General features: G+C 47.9%; 2 protein-coding genes across 5 annotated transcripts in view; one reads left to right on the plus strand and one right to left on the minus strand.

Annotated features, from left to right (window-relative positions):
- The window catches only part of CTBP2 (C-terminal binding protein 2), a 132555-nt gene extending 120493 nt beyond the window's left edge, over positions 1 to 12062 (plus strand). For all 4 annotated transcript variants that reach the window (XM_077182782.1, XM_077182783.1, XM_054637814.2 and 1 more), the window contains 8 exons: positions 1646 to 1800; positions 3410 to 3554; positions 5858 to 6064; positions 6632 to 6846; positions 7244 to 7374; positions 8235 to 8362; positions 8905 to 9022; positions 10509 to 12062. In XM_077182782.1, coding sequence (XP_077038897.1) covers positions 1646 to 1800; positions 3410 to 3554; positions 5858 to 6064; positions 6632 to 6846; positions 7244 to 7374; positions 8235 to 8362; positions 8905 to 9022; positions 10509 to 10689 — 1280 coding nt within the window. In that variant the 3' untranslated portion in view covers positions 10690 to 12062. The remainder of the gene's footprint in view (positions 1 to 1645; positions 1801 to 3409; positions 3555 to 5857; positions 6065 to 6631; positions 6847 to 7243; positions 7375 to 8234; positions 8363 to 8904; positions 9023 to 10508) is intronic.
- Positions 12063 to 12459: 397 nt separating this feature from the next.
- Positions 12460 to 19104, minus strand: part of ZRANB1 (zinc finger RANBP2-type containing 1) — a 44442-nt gene continuing 37797 nt past the window's right edge. Inside the window, exons 10-11 of the mRNA XM_054637816.2 lie at positions 18041 to 18270; positions 12460 to 16515 (exon numbers count right to left, since the gene is read on the minus strand). Coding sequence (XP_054493791.1) covers positions 16297 to 16515; positions 18041 to 18270 — 449 coding nt within the window. The 3' untranslated portion in view covers positions 12460 to 16296. The remainder of the gene's footprint in view (positions 16516 to 18040; positions 18271 to 19104) is intronic.

Here is a 19104-nt window from a genome sequence, read left to right on the forward strand (position 1 = left end):
TGCTCTGCCTTGAGGATGGTCCTGGTCCCTGTGGGCACTGGGCTCCAAGCTGGGCACAGGGCTGGTGGCCACTGGGACAGCCACAGCCACCTTGGCCCTGCACCAGATTCCTTTTAGTTTGCAGTTGTGGTGTGAGGCTGGCAGGTGATGCTCTAAGCCTTGGAGATCATACACATTAGAAAGCATTTAAGTCAGTGTTATAATTCACTTGCTTGTTAACCTGAGAAAATAATCTAGCTGGGGTGCAGTGCTGCCCAGAGGGATTGTGTAAGCGCTCGGAGATTTGGCCATGTTTTTATTCTTGCTTATCTGCTTATCACAAGCTTCTTTCCCTTATCCAGATCGTCTCGGCACTCTACCCTGCCTACTGACACACTTGCACTCCCATCTGGATGAAATGCAGGCAAACATAATGGATTACTTCCACTAATGGAGACCTAGTGGGGAAGGGGGAGGGAAGGACAGGTTCCAAAAGCGCCCACCTGTAATGCTGAAAACCTTCAGTCGGGTCTGCTGGGTTAGTTGGTTCTTCATTTCTTTAAGCACATTCAGTAGAAAAGGAATGGAAAGCCACTAAACCCACTCCATTTAACCTGCCTGTTTCCATGGAGTTATTTTTTCCCTTGTAAAATGAGTGTAGCTGTGTGAGTGTAGCAGCAGTGCAAGGTCCCTCCCTGGGACCACGCTCTTGGTGCCCACAGGTCTGGGGTTCATCACTGTGGCCAGCAGTGCCCATGTCTGTAACACCCACATCAGCTGGGGGAGAATCCCCCACAAAATACCCCAAAACAGCCCCTGGAGTTCCCTCAGCCAAGCCCTGGGCTTGTTCCCCTGAGCAGCACAACCACTGCATTTGAAGGCCAGAGAGGTGTTGGCTGGTAGCCCTGGCAGGTTCTTGTGCAGATGTGGGGTTTGGTAAGGAGAGGCTCTGCTGGGGCTGCTTCTGTGAGGGTCTGGGGACTCAAACCCAGACCCTCCAGCTCCAGCCACCTCATGGTGCAGCAGAAATAAAGGATCACATTGTACCCAGAGCACCTGGTCCCCTCACCTGTGCTCTGCCCAGAAACTGCCTGGGCAGCTGAGAAAGGTACCTGAGATATTTCATAGTGTCCTAATATAATAAACACCTTTGCTGAAAGGGAGGTGTAGAGATTTCTGAGTAACTTGTCCCAAAATGAACCAGTTAATCCCCAACAGAGCAATAAATAGGATATAAAATTCAGCCTTCTGTGGCCCTTGGTGATCAATTCCTTCCTCATCTCAGAGGAGAATGTTGGGTTTACAAAGATGAACTTTGCTGTTCCCACGAAGCCTTTGGTAGCTGGTAATACATCAGAGTATAACCTTCTGTGCTAAAGAGCTCTTCAGTGTCCTGCTCTTCCCGTGATTTTCCAATAATCCTATTTTTTGAGTGATTCTCTCTGGACTTGTTTTTCTGAGGCGATGATCAGAATGGCAAAGCCATTCCCTAACAAACCAGGGGCAAACCCACAGCTGCGTTCCCAGGGAGTGCTCCCGTCCCTTGGCCAGGCTTCAGCCCCTGCTGCTGTCACCCCTGCCCCTGCTGTGTCACCAGGATGTCACCAGGTCCCCTGCAGTCCCTGGCAGCGCCCCTGCTGAGGTTGAAACGCCTCTGTGCCCGCAGGTATCCGCCCACAGATCATGAACGGCCCCATGCACCCGCGGCCCCTGGTGGCACTGCTGGACGGCAGGGACTGCACCGTGGAGATGCCCATCCTCAAGGACCTGGCCACCGTGGCCTTCTGTGACGCACAATCAACTCAGGAGATCCACGAGAAGGTACTGGGACAGCTGGGGTGGGCTGGGGGCACCGGGGCTGGGCTCTTCCATGTCTGTGAAGCACCTTCCAGGGCCTGAAGGGGCTCCAGGAGAGCTGCAGAGGGAATGGGACAAGGCATGGAGGGACAGCACACAGGGAATGGCTCCCACTGCCAGAGGGCAGGGCCGGATGGGATATTGGGAATTGGGAATTGTTCCCTGTGAGGGTGGGCAGGCCCTGGCACAGGGTGCCCAGAGAAGCTGTTGCTTCCCCTGGATCCCTGGCAGTGCCCAAGGCCAGGTTGGACAAGGATAGTGGAATGTGCCCTTGCCCATAGCAAGGGTTTGGAAAAATGAGCTCTCTTCCAACCCAAACCAGTCTGTGATTGTTTGATTTTTGAGCAGAAAGTGTACAAAGCTGCACTTTGAGTCAATCAGCAGATAACATCAACAGAAGCCACTGCAGATTAAAATTCATTCAGGCTGTTTCAGGAGCCAGATGTTATTTTGGAAATAAAAAAGTCTTGTTATCTCTTTGCATCAGGTTTTTCACATCAATGTTATTAACGTTTCTCATGTTTTTTGAAGCCTGTGGTGCTGCTGCTGTGGCTTTGCTGACACCACCCCAGCTGCAGCTGGTGGGACTTCACAGGTGCTCATGCACCTCCAGCAGCTCCTCCCTCTCCAGGGGGAGTGGAGGAGGTTTGGGAATCATTCAGGCAGATCCATGCAGTGTGCATGACTGTTTCTGCTTGGAAGCTCAACTGCATGTAAATACTTCCCTTAAAAGTATTATTTTAGATACCTCAAATGAGGTTTGAAGTGATCAGAAATCACTTCCAAGATCTGGGAAAGAGGAATACAAATAGCATCAGTGCTGCTCTTTGCAGATATTAAATTTGGGGGAAGGAGAATGGGAGTTTTTTGTGAGACATTAATAGGTGAGCCAGGCTTGGGGGTTTGGATGGGTCCTGGGTTTTTGGAGCTCTGAGGTAAGTTATGGTGAGGACAGATGAAGGTCTGGATCTTCATTGAGGGATTCAAACCCCAGCCCTGTGTGACTGTGCAGCCTCTGCAGAGCTTCTCAGGCCCCCTTGAGAAGAGCCAGGGAAGGTGGGTGGGACTGGTGTGGCCAGGGTTTCACAGGCACAAGGGGGTGGAGGCATCAGGAGTGTCACACAGTCCTGTTCAAGCCAACAGACCCTGCTGCAACACCTCATTCCTTTCCAAAAGCAGAATTACTGCTGCTTGGAAGCAGAGGGGTTTGCAGATAACCACCTGGTTATCTGCAGGTGAGATCTGCAGGGTCCAGGTGAGAGACAAACGTGGTTTTCATCTGCCTGGTCTGCTCAGATGTAACATCACAATTTTCAGATATTCACCAAGTCCATTCCCAAAGCTGTTGGTGGGTCACACCCCTGCAGGGTTTGGTGACACCTGGCTCAGACAGCAGGTCAGCAGTGAAAATGTCCAACTCCCTGGGTCACATTCCTGATTCTTGAGCTGCAGGTGTCTTCCCAGGTGTGCTGGTGGCTCCTGACTGCTGTGTGTGTTGCAGGTGTTGAGTGAAGCTGTGGGGGCCATGATGTACCCCACCATCTCCCTGCCCTGACTGCTGTGTGTGTTGCAGGTGTTGAATGAAGCTGTGGGGGCCATGATGTACCACACCATCACCCTGACCCGGGAGGACCTGGAGAAGTTCAAGGCCTTGCGGGTCATTGTCCGAATAGGCAGCGGCTACGACAACATCGACATCAAAGCTGCTGGGGAGCTTGGTAGGTCCCAGCTCTGCACCCTGACTCCTTCCTCTGCCCTTCCAATCCTTTAAAATCAGCACAGGGATCTGCTGCTTCCATGAGACCATGCTGGCACAGCACAGTTCCAGGCAGAACTTCCATTCACCCCCTAAAGTTACAAGTGCAGTTCACATTTTTTGCACACGGAGAATATTATGACAAGAAAACTTGACTATGGAGTGAACAGAACTGTGCAGTTTTAGAAGGCAGCTTTTGAGTTCATATCATGTTAAATTTGCCCTGTCTGAATCCCTCATTCCTGCACTGTTCCAAGTTCCAGGTGACCCCTCATACCACTGGATATTTGTATAGTTGTTCTGTTTTTGGCACAGGAGAGTTGATACAGCTTTAGAAAAATTGGAGGAAGGGTGTTTTGTTATGTTTTGAAAAGCAAGATCAGTCTCTTGATCTGAGCTGGTTCTCTGAGTCATGCCCGCTGTGCTGGGAAGTGCTGGGTTGGATGGTGGAGCAGGAATTGTGTGTTGGGTTGTTGCCACCTCCTTTGCCATCTCATCAAAGGTGCCTCAGGAACTTGAAAAGGGCTTTTAGTGTGGATTGCCACAAATAGGGAGGGTTATGTTGTAAGACAGTGCCGGGGCCACCCAGTTTCCAAACTGGTTTGGGTGGTCACAGAGACTTTTGGCTGCACACCCCCAGCTCCAGGAGCTTAGTTGTATCCCTGGTTTCAGCAGCTGAGTTAAAACAGGCTTTACTCATCTGATCCCAAGATTCAGTCTGTGGAGCAGCCCTGCAGTGGTGTTTGGGATGTGTTGTATTAAAGGTTATCTCTGGGGAAGTGAAGAATAGCAGCCATTCCACCTGAGCTGTTTTACAGAGATAATTGCGATAAGAGAGTCGCAAATAGTCATTCCTAAAAAAAGCAATTCTCAATACAGTGAATTGTTTTCTTTTTTCAAGAGGAGAACAGTGTCTCCTCAGTGTAATGGTTTCTTCATGTTTTTAACTCTTATTGTTATTATGCATTATAACAACGTTCTGAGGCTTTGAACATCAGGAAAGGAAAGATATAACGAATAAAGTAATGGGATACTGCAGCATAATCCTTCTTTTTTTACTTGGCAAATTGGGTGGCCAAATGATGTGGTTCTGAGTAGAAAATGTAATGACTCCCCACAAATGTAGCATAAAGTTTAATTGGTATTGCTTTCCATAAGGTGGTCTTTAAACTGTGCAGTCAGTCAATGACCAGTGCCTAAACAACGGTGCCTGGGCTGGGCTGGGCACCAGTTTGGACCCATTAAAAGGCACCCCCAGACTGGGATGATGGGGTTGAGCCATCATTCATGGGTGTTTAAGGGGCACAGAATGTGGTGTTTGTGAGGTCCCCAGAACAAGGGGGAGATGAGAATTTGACTCCATGTTCTTAGAAGGCAGATTTATTATTATATTATATTATATTATATACAATATAATATAAATTATATTGTATATATTATACTATTATATACTGTACTATTACATTACATTACATTATATTATATTATATTATGCTATACTAAAACTATACTAAAGAAAAAGATACATCAGAAGGCTTAACAAGAATGAATAATATAAACGCGTGACTGACTCAGAGTCCGACACAGCTGGCTGTGATTGGTCATTGATTAAAAACAATTCACATAGAACCAATCAAACATTCACCTGTTGGTAAACAATGTCCAAGCCCCATTCCAAAGCAACAAAACACAGGAGAAGCAAATCAGATAATTATTGTTTTCATTCCTGAAAACAATAATTTTGTTATTGTTTTCAATAACAATTCAATTTGAATTGTTATTGAATTCAAATTGAGGCTTCTCAATTTGAAGAGCCTGAGGCTTCTCAGCTTCCCAGGAGAAAATCCTGGGCAAAGAGGATTTTTCAGAAAATATCATGGTGACACAGAGTAAATAGCAGTGTAAGGAGCTTGTGGGCCGGGCAGCTGGGAGTCACCCCATTCCACAAATGGGTCCCTTAGCCAGGGGACAGGAGCTGGCAGGGCTGGCATTGGGCAGGGCTGTGATCTGTGATGTGTGTGTGGGATCTGTGATCTGTGAGTGGGATCTGTGATGTGGGGTCTGTGATCCGTGGTGTGGGATCTGTGATTTGTGTGTGGGATCTGTGATGTGGGATCTGTGATCTGTGATGTGGGATCTGTGATCTCTGATGTGGGATTCGTGATCTGTGATCTGTGAGTGGGATCTGTGATCTGTGATGTGGGATCCGTGATCTGTGATCTGTGATGTGGGATCCGTGATCTGTGATGTGTGTGGCCTCCGCAGGGATCGCCGTGTGCAACATCCCGTCGGCGGCGGTGGAGGAGACGGCCGACTCCACGGTGTGCCACGTGCTGAACCTGTACCGGCGGAACACGTGGCTGTACCAGGCGCTGCGCGAGGGCACGCGCGTGCAGAGCGTGGAGCAGATCCGCGAGGTGGCCTCGGGGGCCGCGCGCATCCGCGGGGAGACGCTCGGCCTCATCGGCTTCGGTGCGTGCCACGCACGGGGGCGGGCTGCTCCTGAGGGGCTCAGAGGCTCCGCACAGCCCTGGGAAGGACCCAAATGGAGCATTTCCAAACCCAGAGCCACCACAGTGGGTCGGTGTGAAATGGGGAGGATATCTCATGTGGGTTTTTGGGGAGGGAGCTGTTTGTGAGCTCTGGTTGAGTCCTTGGAGGAGCACTGGTGAAACACAGTGGGGTTTTAGAGGGACCACAATTCTAGAGGTAGTGCTGTTGTCCTCTCCCAAAAATACCCCATCCCTGAGCCAGAGCTACACCAGCCTGGCCTTCCTGAGCCGCTCTGGCCTGCACAGTGGCAGGGCTGTGTAAAACAGAGCTTCAGTTCAGCCACAGCTGTAGAGAGTTTCAGCGTTAGAGGTGGGATCAGCTAATTAAATGCAAAAGCTTGTTTAAATGGGGAAACTGAGGTAAGGGAATGCCTGGGAAGCCCAGCAGCCTCCATGGGACAATCCTCAGGTCCTGCTGGGACCTCAGCCTCATGGACACAGGGGATTTGGCTCAGTTAACTCGCCCTGTCCCTTCCCTTCGGCACAGGTCGCACTGCGCAGGCGGTGGCGGTCCGAGCCAAGGCCTTTGGCTTCAACGTGATCTTCTATGACCCGTACCTGCAGGACGGCATCGAGCGCTCCCTGGGCGTCCAGCGGGTCTACACCCTGCAGGACCTGCTCTACCAGAGCGACTGCGTCTCCCTGCACTGCAACCTCAACGAGCACAACCACCACCTGATCAACGACTTCACGATTAAGCAGGTAATTAATTCACCCTCACGTGCGTGCATGGCCGAGGAGAGCTTGGGGGGTGGGCAGGGCCTGAGTGCAGGAGCTGGGCACAGATCCCTCAGCTTCCCCAGCAGCTCCAGAAGAGCTACTTGCACCCAGGTGTGTCTCCCCACGGTGCTTAGGGGGAGCAGTGTCCTGCCAGGTAAGTGATCCCCATCCCTGTGGTGCAGAGGTGATGGCAATGGTGGGTTTTGTTTGCCAACTCCAACCAGAGATGGAAAACCCATGTGCAGCGGAGTGGGGTTGCTCTGGGGCTGGAGCAGGAAAAGCAGGATGCTGCCGCAGCTGGGGCAGCATGCCTGGGTGGGGGTGAGGACAGGAGGGTGGGTGCACCCAGCTGACCCCATCCCTCTCTGGGCCGTGGCAGATGAGGCAGGGGGCGTTCCTGGTGAACACAGCCCGCGGGGGGCTGGTGGATGAGAAGGCCTTAACCCAAGCCCTGAAGGAGGGACGGATACGAGGGGCCGCGCTCGACGTGCACGAGTCGGAACCGTTCAGGTAACGCCGCGGCTCGCGGGGTGCCATCGGTGTCACCGTGCGTCCCGGCACAGCCAGGGGTACCCAGCACCCACTGAGAGCCCCTGGGCACACAGCCCAGCCCCAGGGGACAGTCCTGCTGCTGTCACCCTGCAGCAGCCATCAGTTTAGTCCAGCACTGGGGCTGTGTGTGCTCAAAGGGACACTGGGAGCTTGGGACAAGAACCCAGCCTGTGTTTAGCAAAAACCCCAAAACATTCACTAGCCCTTGAGTACAAAGTCACTGCACTCAGTGCTGGGCATTTTTGTCTGCAGCCTGGGAAGGGCTGGGTTGTAACTGAGGGTGCAGCTTTTCCCACCACAGAAATATTTAAAGAACAAAAAGTTTGCTCCTACACAAGGGGAACCCCAGTGTCCACCCCTCCCATCCTAGGATCACCCACAGCCTGTCCCTTTATCCCCACACTGCTGCAGACACCCCCAAACATTATTCCCATGGGAGCATTTAGCCCAACCACCACATGGGTTGGTGTTTCAGCCCTTTTTTCGTGCATTTTCAGAAGGCTGCATTTTCTGAGCCCTGCACAGAAGCTGTGCTTCCTCCCCAGCACTTCTGTGGCCATTTTGGGCTGGCAGGACTGTAAGGCCAGGGAATCACAGAATGATTTGGGCTGGAAGGCACCCTAAAACTCATCTAGTTCCAATTCTTTGCCATGGGCAGGGACATCTTCAACTAGAGCAGGTTCATCAAGCCCCATCCAGGCTGGCCTTGGAAAGAGTGTTGTATATGCAGAGGGCAGGCCACAAGCCTTTTGCTGTTCATCTTCCATTCTTTGTTCAAACATTGATTAATCTGTTTGTTTGTTTTCCCCTGCTCCCAGTTTTGCTCAAGGCCCCTTGAAAGATGCTCCCAACCTGATCTGCACCCCACACACAGCCTGGTACAGTGAGCAGGCGTCCCTAGAGATGAGAGAAGCTGCTGCCACCGAAATCCGACGTGCGATCACAGGTACCAGGAGGAGCAGAGACAGGATTCACCCTGCCCAGGGGAAAGGGATCTAACCCCAGTTTGCTTCCCAGGAAAAGAGCTGAGAGCCCAAAGTTCCCTGTTTTGTTGTGACTGGGTGATGGGTTTTGTGTTAGTTTTATTTTTTTAATGGATGGGCAGATACTGGTGTCTGTGACTGGGAAGAACAGGATAAGGAAGCTGCTCCTGTTCCTGGTGCTGACCCACAGACACAGCACTGCAATCCAAAACCAAATCCCAAGGCGGTGGGCACAGCACTCCAGCAGAAGAGTGCTTCTCTTCCCCTAAAAGTCATCCTCAAGGGAGCAGCTCCTCTGAAAGCCAAGTGTTGGGAGTGAGGGTGGGTCTCCAACCCTGCCCTTCAGGACAGCCCAAACACCCTCCTGAAACAAGGAATGTGGGATATTTTTTCCTCCCACCCTTGACACTGACAGACATAGTGGAATTACAAGCATTGCAGCTCACTGGAGGGTGATGAAGCCGGGCCCTGCCCGACACAGACTCACCTTTCTCTCCAACTCCAGGGCGCATCCCGGAGAGCCTAAGGAACTGCGTGAATAAGGAATTCTTTGTCACGACGGCCCCGTGGTCAGTAATAGACCAGCAGGCGATTCATCCCGAGCTCAATGGTGCCACGTACAGGTGAGCGGGGGAACGGGAACGCCGGGAACACACAGGGACACCGGGAGCACCCGCGGCCAGTGGCACAGCGAGGGTGGGCACCCGCGTACCCCGGCTGCTTCACCCCCTCCCCGGGGACCAGCACTCACAGCTCGGGGGTTCCTGAGGGGGTTGAGCCAACCCCAAAGGCTGGGTGATCCCTCCCTTCCCAGAGCTGCATCCCTGCGGCCTGGGAGTCGCTGGGCAGCGTCTCTGGAAGTGGCAGGACCCCCCCAGATGGTGGATGTGAGTTCTGAACTGCAGCAGCAGCTCGGTGCTCCTGTCCATGAGCAACCTCTGTGAGCCAGGCCCAGCTCACAGGTAGGTTAATGAGCCAGGGGAAAAGCTCCAAATACAGGGCTGTAGTCAGGTGACCCAATTTCCACTTAATCCGAGATTAAGCGTTACTTACTGCTCTGTTTAGATGGCTCCAAGTGTGCTGGTAGGAGACATTAGGCTCAAGGAGCTGGAGCATGGGCTCATTCAGGGTATCACCACTGCCAAAAATACCCTGAGCTACAAAATACCCTGCAGGGCACATGAGGTCACGTCAGGCAGAGCCAGGCCAGAGTTACCCAGCAGCAGAGCCCCAAGACAGCTCCTGGGCCATGCAGGCCCCAGGCAGGGAAGGCTCCCTCTGACCTGCAGAAAGCCTCCCCTGTTGCCACTCTTGTTCCCAAACACGTGGGCAGTGCCAGCACCCAAGGACAGGCCTTGGCTGCCCAGCTTAACCTGGCTCTGCAGGGAGCTGCAGCCCTGGAGCCCCTGTGAGCTGGCTCAGCTCACCACCTACACAGGCAGGTGAAATTCCCTTCCCCTCCCAGCTTCCCAATCCACCTTGCCTCAAGGCAGTGCAGCTGCAGGGAAGTGGGAGCCATCTCAGGCCTCACATGGCCACAGAGCTCCACATGCTTTTGTCCTCATTGCCCCCACATCACAGCTGAAGAAATATTATTCTCCTTTTTCAAACTCACTGCTGCTTCTTGGAATGTGTGCAATTCCTCTTGTTCTTGGAAAAGCTAGATTAGATCTGAGCCCATCTTTGAGCTGTGCTGTTCCACAAGGAAGATGCAGCTCCAGAGAAAATTTACAAACCAGGTGTAGGTGTTCAAGGTATCCACACACAGGGATGATGGGGTCAGCACACCAGCGTCTGGGCTTTCAGAGAACATTCCAGAGGGTTCCTTACCCAAATTTCCAAAGGAGAAGGGCTTCCCCATGGTGCAGGAGGCTGTGAGAAGGCACAGAACAAGCTGCAGTCCCGGTGGTGAAGCAGAGGACACTTACCCAAGGCACAGCAGTTGATGTTTAACTCTGAGCTCTCCCTTGTAACTTCAGAGGAACAGCAAGCCTGGCTGCAGGAGGGAGGTGGGATCTCTCTGCTGTGTTTCCTGCAGTGGTGGTGGGCTGAGGGGCGTGTGATGAGCTGTGCTGTGACAAACCTGCCTCTCTGTGTCCCCTGTGCCAGGTATCCCCCTGGCATGGTCAGTGTGGCACCAGGAGGAATCCCAGCAGCTATGGAGGGCATCATTCCCGGAGGCATCCCTGTCACCCACAACCTTCCCACAGTGGCACATCCTTCCCAAGCTCCATCGCCCAACCAGCCCACGAAACACGGCGACAACAGGGAACACCCCAACGAGCAATAGCAGATAATTTAAAAACCATTCAATAAACTTAGGACCAAGAGACATTGGAAAAGAAGTTATACATGAACTAAAAGAGAAGAATTTGATACGAAATTTGTAATGTTGATTTTGGACAGAGGCATCATTGATGTTCCAGTGTTCCCGACAAAGTTACAGCAGCCAAGACTGGGGAGAAGCCCTGGAGAAGTCACCTGCTCCCTGCAGTGCTGAAAACTAGGATGTGATACATTAATGAGCAACTTCTGTTATTGTGTGTTGAGTTTCCTTCATCTGTGCATCAATCACATGAATAAAAATGAATTTCTTTTCCCCCCTCAATTCCTTGGGAAGGACAGGGCTCCTGCACTGTGTCCAGGCCACTGAATTAAGCCATCTTTACAGAGCTAACAAGAAACCATTGTGTGGCTTCAGCCCTTTCCTTTCTCTTGCATCTGGTGACCTCTCCTAACAGGGGGCAGCAGTCCTGGCTTAGAAGTGGAAGAAAAAAAAAGAAAATGCTCCTCCTCCTCCTCCTCCTCCTCCTTTTTGCAGTGGCCAGTGCCGTGTAACAGGATTTCTCCTGCCAGGTCTAAGTTCCAGCCATTCCAGCTGGGATCTGTGGGATGGGAAGGGCAGGAAGGGCTCCTGGCAGTGACTACTGCCCTCCCAGGCTAAGGAAAACCAAACTGCCAGTCTCTTCTCTGCCCAATACACTGAATAAAGTAGCTGTGCATCCACCTACGCCCTGCAATGATGCAAGAAAAAATAAAAGAAAAAAAAAAGAAAAAAAAGGAAAAAAAAAAGAAGAAAGTATTAAGTTTCACACACTATTTGTACTCAGATATATTTTCTCAGTTTTAAATCTGCAGCTATTTTATCAAGTGGAAAAAGTCTTGAGCTGGAAAGGGTTCAAGAATAATGTTGCATTTCCTTATGTCTCAGGAAACACTTTTTATGGTAACTTGTCAGACTGTCTATGAACAAAATCCACTTTTTTAGACATTGATAAAAGTCTTCTTTTCTTCACGTGATATTTTATACAAGAACACTTCAAGATGTGTTATTAGATGTGACTGATTTTAACAAATCCTATTAGATTTGTATCAACTAGTTACATGTTATATTCATAGTCTTTTGTGAATCACCGCCTTTTGTTTTTAAAGATGGCCTGTTTTGAGCCTTTGTATGGGTACATTCCTGTTTCTGTGACAAAAAAAAAAAAAAAAAAAAGAAATCTTGAGCTGTCCCAAACAGACAAAAAAAGAAACCAATGGCTATCAGTATGTTTTGGTTTAGTGTGTTACCGTTACTGTATTTGTTTATTGTAAAGGTGGACATTTAGCGTTCAGTGCAGTTTTCAATAAAAAGTGATAAAATTTCTATAATTTCTGAAAGGCAAGAGCTCTCACTGCAGTCTGGGGCTTGGAGACACTGAGAGGTAACCATAAGGTACAGAAACATAATTCTGGTCACACTTGGTGCATGTTTACAGTCCAGTGGGAGGGGAAGGTCCCTTCCAACTCAGACCATTCTGTGATGAAAAGATCACTGTGGGTTTCCACTAAGTACAAAGGCAGCTACAACTCAACATTTTCTGTACATTCTCAAGAGCTGAAGCATTATCAAACCATTGGAAAATAAAGCCAAAAAAGTGCTCAAGAGGTGCTGCTGGCTTTGAGCCTCACTGGGCATAAGGCCTGTCTGTCCTTGTTTCCACCCTTCTTTACCACTGTGTCCAAGTGCCACACACATGGAGTTAGATGGGGACTAAAATAAGCTGAAACCAAAGTGTCCAAGTTACAAAACTCTGTATTTTGTTTGCTTAAACTGAAAACTTGGTTACCAGCTTCAAACATCCAAACAAGAGGTCACCTGTTACAGAATGATTGCTCCTTGTCAGTGCTCAGCACAGCCCAGCAGTGAATTATCCGTGACCTCTGTGAGAAACTGCGATAAATAAAACAGGTCAGATACAGGTAGCATTTGGGGGACACCAAAATGACCATCAAAACCAAGAGGAAAACATTGAATTGATGTTAAGGTTTAGAGTTGTTTTAAAAATAAAGGAGCCCTGGTACTTTGTCTCTCGATAATCTGGTCCCTCCCTGCGCCGCAGGATCCGTGTGCCAGCACTGACTCCGAGCTCACAACATGCTGGAGCTTGCATCCAACACCCAACTTCCCTTTCAGCCAAAACCAAGGTCAGAAGTGCCACAAGCTCAACAGGAGCAGAGGTTAAGCCATCCCAAAGGTTACAAGTGCCTGCAGGGAGAACACCAGCAAAACATGCAAAGATTGGAGCCATGGAAGGGGAAGAATATCATCACAGCTGGGAGATGCCAAAGCACCAGGAGCTGCAGCTCTCAAATGGAAAATTACTGGGCAAAGAAATTGGAAATGAACAGTTGCTGCTGAAGGTTTGTGGCTGACAGAGCCATGCTGCTGTTGTCCCACTCAGGGAAAGCAGACAGGAAGGCTCTCCTAGAATAATCATCTTTTTCTCTAGGGAGAACTCCAGAGATGTCAAAGTAGCTGTCAAAACAAGCAGCTCCAAGGTGACAAACACTGAATAAAACCTTTTAAAAAGGTATTAGGGAAGTTACTGAATAAAAGGGGGAAAAAGGAAAAGCAGAAATTAAAGTCTCCACACACACAAACCAACCTGGGTAATGGAGGAAATGCAACTCAGGGGTATTTGCCATAAGCCATGCAGCAGAACTTTGGAAGAATCCAGAATTACTAAATTTTAATATATTAAAAACAAAAGAAATACAGGGATTTTCACTGAGGAAGTCATAAATAAAACCAGAAAAAAAATCTTGACCAGCTGTAAAGGAGGTAGCAATGAAAAGCTAAGTTCTGTGCTAGGAAAGCATGTGCTGCTGCAAGCAATATATGAGGAAAATAACATTGAGAAACCCAATTTTTTTTATGTATTTTCATGGCTGAAAGTGCAGAACTTGCTGACAAGCTGCAAGGGAGTGTGTGCAGATTAACCTCAGTGCCTGTAAACTTTCAGGTGTGTGACTGAGGAGGCACTGACATCACTGACTGCAGTGCGAGCACAAAGCCGGGGGTTGCAGCTCTTCAATCTACCAGTACAGGAGGTTTGGATTACTCTGATTCTGGAAAAGATTCTGGAAAAGCTCCCAAAGGGCCTGTGAAGCATGTGAACCTGACCAGACCATTGAACAGCACATCAGAACAAAACAACAATGATCAAGGAATCCAAGTGATCCAAAGTACCAGGACTGTCCTGCCGGAGCAGTGAGGAATTTGTCGGTGCATGCGTGTGAGAAGAGCTGAACTGAGCATGGGGACTCCACTGCTTGGGGAGGGCTGGGGGACAGGGGCACAGTGCAGGCTGCCCATGGGCACCAGGAGAGCAGGGCAGGACAGCTGGGCCACTGTGGCTCAAGGCAGACTTTCACATTGGTAATTCTCCCCTTGGACAAGCTTTGCTTCCCCGAACAAACAGCACTGCCAAAAGAAGGTGGGTGCGAGGTGAAAACTCCACAGCATCCTTGAGCAGCCCATGGAATCAGGGGCTCTTCCTTCTGTCCACAGGGCAGCTGCTCAGGGGCAGGCTGGGATCTGAAGTTACAGGTCTGACCACTGAGAGCTCCTCAGGCTGGCTGAGTTAGGAGCCCCGTGGTCACAGCAGACACATAAACCACTGCAGCACAGGCTGCACACCAGCTCAGGGCACAGAAACCCTCATCCCAGCTTACCCTGCATTCAGCTCCCCTGACAGAAAAGCTTCACATCCTCAGCTAGACAAGGTATAAAAGGATTTCACTGCAAGGTAAGGTTAAAAAAAAACCCGATTTAGAAAGGGAACTTGAAGCAGGACCGTGTGCTCATGAAGAACCCCTGTAGTATCTGGGGTTGGGTGGTGAATTTGGGTCACTCACACATGGCAGAGCAGCATTCATCCTTCACCTGGAAATCTGGGCATGCACCAAGCAGAGGAAATCTAATGGCCAAAAAAGGTGAAGACATAATAAACCTCAGTGGAATCTAGGACGGGAGAATTGCAAAATTAATACAGTACTTCATTATTTCTTTACTTTTGGTGTCATCACCAAGTTTCTGTAGGAGTTGTGCACGTTTCAACACCATCTAAGCAGCATTTGGAAGAAAAAGCAGCAACTTCCTCAGGGTTTCCATAGCTCTGAACTACATAAAAAATAGGTGCTATGGGGCTTCTTTCCAAATTCTAATTAAAACAATTTCATCTACTGCAAAATTTCTTATTTAACCACCACACCAACAAAAGTGCTTTTCAAGACAACCTGAATTGCACTGTATATGTAAAAACTGGCATTAACCTTTAGTGTTTCAGTGAGATTTTTAGATAAACTTTATCCATTACAGGTTACATGGCTAAAGTTATCAAATATAATAAAATTTCTACTGGAGAATATACTCTGAACTTACAGTCTTAGGAACTTACATAAGTTTAAGTATGGCCACATCAATCAACATGCAAGAAATTCCCAGGTTTACATACTGAGAAATACATAACAGTGCTTTTAAACAACTTGAGCATAGATTCTTTCTTTTTAATTAGAACTGCCAAGTGGATTCTCACTAGATTCAGTGACCGAGGAGTAACCTTTAAAAAGGTGTTTTTTCATTTGCAGCAAAGTTTGAGTGATCAAAGAATAAATGATAAAAATGATGTAATTTGTAACACAGCAAGACTGAGTTTTGACAAGATTAAATTCTCAATTGTGTTCAAGTTCTCAGATTTCACACAATTTTGTTTAGTGTATGCTCACAGGAATAAAATCTTTTAGGTCACTTCTCTGAATAAATATCCTTATGTATACTGAAAGGAATCTATTAACTATTAGAAGAAAAAATAAAAGGCAAAAAAAAACCCCAAAAAAGCTTTTTCAGGAAACAAATCATTTCACTCAATGTAAATTTAGCTTCTCTTCCAGTTTGTTCCGTAGAGTTTAGACTTTATTATGTGGGCACAGCAATAACTAAAATATTAGTAAAATAACGAACGCATTTTTGCTTATGACTTGCTGTGGATATCTGTGCAAACAAAAAAAACCTCTCACAATCTGACCTGGGCACTAGTGAGATTTCACAGGAAAAGGCCTTTCAGGGAAATGTGTCAGAGTATCTAAAAGGTGATGGAGAAGACCAGGTTTTACTGTAAAAGAATCTCAGAGGGAGGAGATATCCATCCAGCTCACATGTGCTTTCAGAAGTGCCCTTAGTTGAAGAATTTCTCTGCAATAATTAAGATGCTGGTATACGTTTCCTATTACACAACCTCTTACACAACCACATGCGGTACATTTATAGACAGATTTACAGTCAGAAAGAAAAATGGGGTCGGTTTGGTTTGGTTTTGTTTTTTTTTTTACCATCTTGATAATAAAATTAGCTGTTTTTTGTTTCTTTTTCGTGTTTTTATACAAACTGCAGTCCAGCCCACTCGGCTCTCTGCGGGCAGCAGGATGAGCGTTCCATCCTCTCCCCGTGCCGTCGGAGAATCCTTCCCAGCATGTATCCCCTAGACCTGGGTCGCTCCACACCCAACTGCTACAGCACAACGCTCACTCGGGGGCACACACTCTGCGCTGCTCATTTGCACTTTATTCCCCCTCACTCATCGTCGTCATCCTCGTCCTCCTCGCCGTCGGACAGGGACGTGCAGGGCCGGATCTGGCGGTAGCGGTCCAGCCACTTCTCCACCATCTGGGTGACCAGCGGGTGGTTGCGCCGGCGGGAGCTCTTCTGCATGGCCACCAGGACCCCTCCCTCGGTCACGCAGCAGTCCAGCCACTCCCGCAGCAGCTTCTCCTGCTGCTCCTCGTTGCCTATCTTTGGGGCACACAAAACACCAGCAGTGAGGCTTCCCGAACGCCCAGCGCCGGCCCTCGCACCCCACTGTATCCTCTCATCTCATCTAGGATTCTCCCCATCTCGCCTCTGTTCTAGGCACTCACTCCAATGCATCACACCCACAAAAGGAAAACTGATGCCCACTGCATTTTTAACCAAAGGCACTGGAAGTACTCTCCAACTCTTCTCCTCCATTTTAGTTTCTTTCTCCATTTTTCACATGTCTATTTCCAGTAAGGCCTTCAGTTATTTTTAAGCAGCTATTTATCTACAGTAGGCATCATATATAAAGAGGGAAGTCCTAACAGAGCTTTCTGGCTTTACATTTTTATAAGTTCTCAACATGAAATATTTTCTCTTGTAAAATATAACAAATATCATGGCTTGCTAAGGAAACATCACTTTCTCCCAAACGCCCAGCGCCGGCCCTGCTCCAAGCGCGCCCCACTGGATCCTCTCAATCTCATCTAGGATTCTCCCAATCTCGCCTCTCTTCTAGGCAGTCACTCCAAAGCATCACACCCACAAAGGGAAAACTGATGCCCACTGCATTTTTAACCAAAGGCACTGGAAGTACTCTCCAGCTCTTCTCCTCCATTTTAGTTTCTTTCTCCATTTTTCACATGTCTATTTCCAGTACGGCCTTCAGTTATTTTTAAGCAGCTATTTATCTACAGTAGGCACCATATATAAAGAGGGAAGTCCTAACAGAGCTTTCTGGCTTTACAAACACATTTTTATAAGTTCTCAACATGAAATATTTTCTCTTGTAAAATATAACAAATATCATGGCTTGCTAAGGAAACATCACTTTCTAGACATGAAGCTCGTATTTTTCTCCTTTTATTTACAGAATGCCCACTTTCTGCAATTACTTCAGTTTTCCAGCCCTCCCCTCACCCATGCACACCCTTCAGGGAAGTAATTCCACATTTTTATCATAGTTATTAAAGGACAAATGAGTTGAGTTTCATTAGAATAGAAGGTGGAAAATGCTGCAAGTGTAGGCTAATATTTGTGTTTCATCTTTTAGGAAAAAAAACCCCAAAAGGCAGATTTCAGTCTTGCCTTAGTGACAGAACCCTTATTTTTGTGTCCTTTTCTAGGTATGCTGATATTCAGTGCTCTCGGGCACAGGGTGGGATTGTTGGGGTGTCCTGTGCAACACCAGGAGTTGGACTGAATGATCCTTGTGGGTCCCTTCCAGCTCAGGAAATTCTGTGATTCTTTGATTCTGTGATTTACATGGTCAATGAAGTACATTGTCAATCAGTTATTTACAGCTGATTGACCACTGAGCTGTAAATAAGCATCAAATTTGTGGGAAAATACCTTCCAAAATCACCTGCAATAATGGGGAAGGGAGCAGCATTAATTAACCAGAACAGCACACTCCCAGGAATTCTTTGGACACTAAAAATTCAGGAGGCTACAAATATTGCTGAGCTTCAGGGAGCAGCTGTGACAAAGTCCCCAGCACACACACCAAGTGTTTCTTTCTTACCTCTTGAGCAGAAAGGAAGTGAATGTGCAATAATTTCCTCTCGCTGTCCACCAAGGGTAGAAAAGTAACAGTAACATCATCGTCAGTGTTCAAATTAGCACCAGCGCCTCGATTGCCATAGCCGTCATTCTCCATGGCAACCAGGGCGGAGAAATGGCCCCTCGTGTAGCCCAGAGCTATGGGACTTTTCCAACAAAAACTCTGTTCCCATAACAAAGGCAAATACACACCTGTGGGCAAGGAAAGCACAGGGGAAGGCTCAGAACTGCTGCTCAACAAGGAAGGATTTTGATACAAACCTTGTGGTTTGGGCCAAAGAGAAGCACATCACATTTAAAACATGCATGGTTTGGTCTGCACTGACACTTTGCAGTAGAGCTAATTGTTGTTAATTAACACAAGTCAATCTTTGCAATACAAGTTTAAACATAGGAGATTACAGTCAACCACTACATTACCACAGCCCAAAAATTTATGGTCTATAGTGCAGTGATGAACAAAAAACAAGATTAGAAAAGCTGCTTTTCATGTTTGATAATTCTTCTTAAAACTGAAGAAAAAAAAGATTCTGCATGACAGAAATAAAGGTTACAGTCAGATGTCTATTTTTACCAGAGCAAAAATTCCACCATCTGCTCACAAAACTTATCATTAAAAGAACTCACTGCACAAAATGTTACTCAGCACTGATGTAACCCATCCCAGAGAATGGGACTGCTCATATACAGTACTCACAGATTAAATTAACACACATCAATTAAAAAAAAAAAAAAAAAAAAGGAAAAAGCACCAAAAAGCTGATACTACTCTGCTCAGCTACAACTAACACCTGATGTCACAGATTCTGAGAAGAACTGCACTTTTTCTCATCACCATTTTTAGCAATAAAGACAGCAATTTGCTCGAGGTCTCAAAATAAAACTGGAACTCCTTTCTTCCAGGAACATAAATAATTCTTGGTGTGTACTGCTGCAAGACAACTTAAGCAAAAGCACAGCTCACCTTGTGACAGGTTAAAAATAGCCCCACATAAACTCAAGTGCACATGTAGCATAGCAACCCCT

The sequence above is a fragment of the Agelaius phoeniceus genome, chromosome 9 (genome assembly GCF_051311805.1).
Source record: "Agelaius phoeniceus isolate bAgePho1 chromosome 9, bAgePho1.hap1, whole genome shotgun sequence".
In the NCBI taxonomy this organism is placed as follows: domain Eukaryota; kingdom Metazoa; phylum Chordata; class Aves; order Passeriformes; family Icteridae; genus Agelaius; species Agelaius phoeniceus.